This window comes from Pagrus pagrus (genome assembly GCF_965226575.1).
Source record: "Pagrus pagrus genome assembly, chromosome: 5".
Classification (NCBI taxonomy): Eukaryota; Metazoa; Chordata; class Actinopteri; order Spariformes; family Sparidae; genus Pagrus; species Pagrus pagrus.
Genome location: NC_140189.1, coordinates 8487585 through 8491139, shown reverse-complemented (window position 1 = coordinate 8491139; position 3555 = coordinate 8487585). Strand labels below are relative to the sequence as shown.

The window sequence follows — 3555 nt, the reverse complement described above, 5'->3', positions numbered from 1 at the left end:
CGCAAAGCATGCCGAAACGAAGAAGAAGAGGAGGCGGAAGAAGAAGTGGTGTGTGCTCGGCAGCAGAGTGGCAGAATGTTTGGAAAACTTTCCATTTCGTTGTTTGTCCTCACAATTTTCTACCATGACCTTTCTGACGCACAGAAGAAAAAAGAGGTAACATGCCTTTATTATCGTAAAGCAGAGAAAGTTAATAACGTTTTCAAAGCTGACTATCGTCACTGTCAATATTAGAAGCTAAGCTAACACAAACCACAAATTAGCTAACGTGTGGTTGTACATTGCAACAGGTTGGTAACATTAACTAGTTTTCATCAAGTAACATTAATTTGACCCTCACTCACGGACACGGATGACGTATGCTAAACCATAGCACTGGATGTAAACGTATTGTTGGATTAGTCTGACGTTGGTGGATCCACTTAGAGTTGTTTTTCTGCACACCGGCACAGTTAAGGTGAGCTCAACAGAGCAAACTGTCCCAGGACTTGTTAAAAAACTGAGACCATCAGTTATGTCGCTATTTGACGAGCAGGGGTGAGACTGCTGTTATCACCACTTCCTATTCAGCTAACTCGGAAAGTTTACTCCCTGCCAGTTATCATGGTCAGTTAACTCTGTGTAAAAATTAAAATGCATGTAATAAGTACACTTATGTGAGTATACTAGGAGTATGCTTTCAAGTGTACTATTTCAGTACTTCTTGGGACTAAATGGGCCCAATTTCTATATTATAACAGTATACTTCTGAGTAAACTTTAAGAGTACACAAAAAGTTAACATCCAAGTTTTATTTTGCACTACGATTATATTGCAAACTATACTGTAAGTGAACTTATGGGTACTGATCATGTAAACATGGCACAAAAAGTAAGGAAATTTCTGTTTGGAAAATTATTTCTTGAGTAGCTGAGTATGTGGGTTGTGCCCATGAGAAGATTTCTGCCAAACAGCTTATCCCACACTGCTGTGGGATGACATCCCATTCTTCAACCAGCATTTGTCGCAAATCAGCCAACGTGGTTGTGTTGAAGTGTTCAATGGGGTTGAGGTCAGGACTGCTGGCAGGCCATTCCATCCTCTCCACTCCCTAATGTGGAGGTAGTATCTGAGAAACCCCGCTCTGTGTGTGACCAGGCTGGTGACCAGCATGAGGAGGAGATGCCAGGCTGTTGTGGCTGTGTATGGTTCTTCCACATGCTACTGAGGCTCCTGTTTGTTAAATTAATAAATTGTTGAATTGCCAATATGTCTTGTTTCTCCAGATGTCAATCATCCAATCCACCAAACAAGAGTCAATAGCAGAATAAGCTGTTTGGCAGAGAAGATTTGGCAAATTTTTCATGGGCACAACCCACATACTCAGCCCTGCTGCTCATCCCACAAATGCATGTTCCTTAAAAATGTGGCAGAGAAGAAGCATTGCTACAACAAAGAAATAATCTACCAGACACAAATTTCCTTACTTTTTGTGCTATGTTTACTTCTAGCCCACTTTGTAGTTTATGAAAGTATAATGCAAGTAAACTTGTACAATTTTGCAGATTTTAAAGGTAAATGTATCTATCTGGTGCACTTTGAGAGCAACATTAAGGCTATATCATAAATAACATGAACATAAGTAAGAAATTGTAGACAATATACCATGTAAGAAAATTATTAAATATATAACACTGAGCATTGGCTCTGCTGCCGGATGATTAGTCCAGGCCTCACGATATTATGCAGTGTAGGTTATACAATGAAAATGTAGGCCAATAGCTATAGTCAATAGTAAATATCAATCCGTTCTTTCCATCGTGCATTATTCCAGACTTGTAACTAAACCTTGACGGAGAGACCAGATATTAATTGTCTTGCATTAAAATTATGTGCACCTGAAAGGAGTGCCATCATGCCCGTGTAGCCTGGACTGGTCCACACAGAGGTTGCTGATGGAAAACAAGTTTAATTTTGTGCATGCACTTATGAAATGGTGACAGAGGAGGATGCGGAGAATTGGCGCAGGATCCCTGCACTCAAAGGGCAGTGTGAATGGGGCTAGTGACACCCACTTTGGGGACCCACTGTGGTCCGAATCAGGTTTTGTTCAGAGTTTTGCTGAAATAGGCTGCAGGTGCCTTTAACTAATCAGCTACTTTGGAAATAGCGTCTGTCCATAAATAGTGGCACTAGTACCCAGCAATACATATTTTAAGCTAAGGGAATGCGTTATATATGCATGCAAACTTTTGAGCGAATGAAGCTGTGCAATTACAGCAGAAACTGTATGCATTGTATTGCGTTCTGGGTTTTTTTTCAACCTCTATCAGTGCTGCAGTAGCAGTGTTCCAGAATATTGTTTTGTTTTATTTGGAAGGTTGTTTTTGCTCTTACTCAACAGCGGAATGTGTTTATAATGTTCCCAGTATTTATCCACACTGGCTATAAAATACGCCTTACATAAAATAGTTGATTATTAAAAGTTATCTCATCAATCACTGGCCTATGATGTTTATTTGCCTATGAAATGTGTTGAAATTCCTTCTAACCATAATGTTATTACTTTAGGTGATATTGTTATGCTTGGTCCTGATTTGCTGTTGTCTGCTGGTAGGCTATAGGCTGTATTACAGCTAATAGAATGCAGATTAAAAGAATGTTATAGACTATTGGTATTCATCACAGATTTGGCAAAAACTAAGTGAATACTGTGTGTTCTTTATTAGATCACAGTGTCAGACCTTGATGCAATTCTTGAGTATATTAAATATTCTGTATGAAGTTTACTGTTGTATGTTACAGAGAGCTCAGCAATGTGCAGTTGTGACATTAGAAATAAGCGGTAGGCATTAAAAGGACACTGAGTGGTAAAATAGATACTATATTGCCTATAAAAAGTATTCAACCCCTTGGATGTTTTCGCCTTTTATTGCTTTTATAAATGGAATCATGGTCAATATAATTTGCTAAGAATTTACAATGTCAAAGTGAAAAAAGATTTCTACAAAGTAATGTCAATTAATTAAAAATATATAATGTAAAATAAGTGATTGCATAAATATTGTATTTTGCAATATTTATTTTGCACTGTATTTGCAAATTTACACAATTAGTCATTTTCAAGCCTTATTTGCAGCAACATTGTTAATGTTCGCTGAAATATGTTATCATATCCTTAATCAGAAGTAGTTTTCTTGCATTTTGTGCGGAAGAGTCAAATGACGCCTAGTGCCCCTTTTTATGGGGCTGCTCACAGTCTGAAGAAGAAAGCCTAAGTTAAAAAGGCAAGTTAATGACCATCGTCATGGTAACCATTATCTCTGACTGGTTTTAGGTTTTGTCGAACCAGCTCACCTAAAGAAAGCCTGGCTGTGTCAAACTTGCTTTGTAGTACAGGGCTCTGGTGAGCTTAAATTATGGTTAAGCAGCTATGGGTGGTATAAAATTCAGAGTGGGCTATCGAATTATTGAATTAGGCTTGATTGAATTAAAGGGGACTGTCAGGCCTTGGCAGAGGTATGCACTCTACCATGGGCTGTCATAATAATTAAAAACAGTCTTCAGTTTCAAGAG

General features: G+C 38.3%; 1 protein-coding gene across 1 annotated transcript in view; it reads left to right on the top strand.

Annotated features, from left to right (window-relative positions):
* Window positions 1–3555, top strand: part of magt1 (magnesium transporter 1) — a 12743-nt gene continuing 9188 nt past the window's right edge. Inside the window, exon 1 of the mRNA XM_084353555.1 lies at window positions 1–156. Within this exon, the coding sequence (XP_084209681.1) occupies window positions 76–156 (81 nt within the window). The 5' untranslated portion in view covers window positions 1–75. The remainder of the gene's footprint in view (window positions 157–3555) is intronic.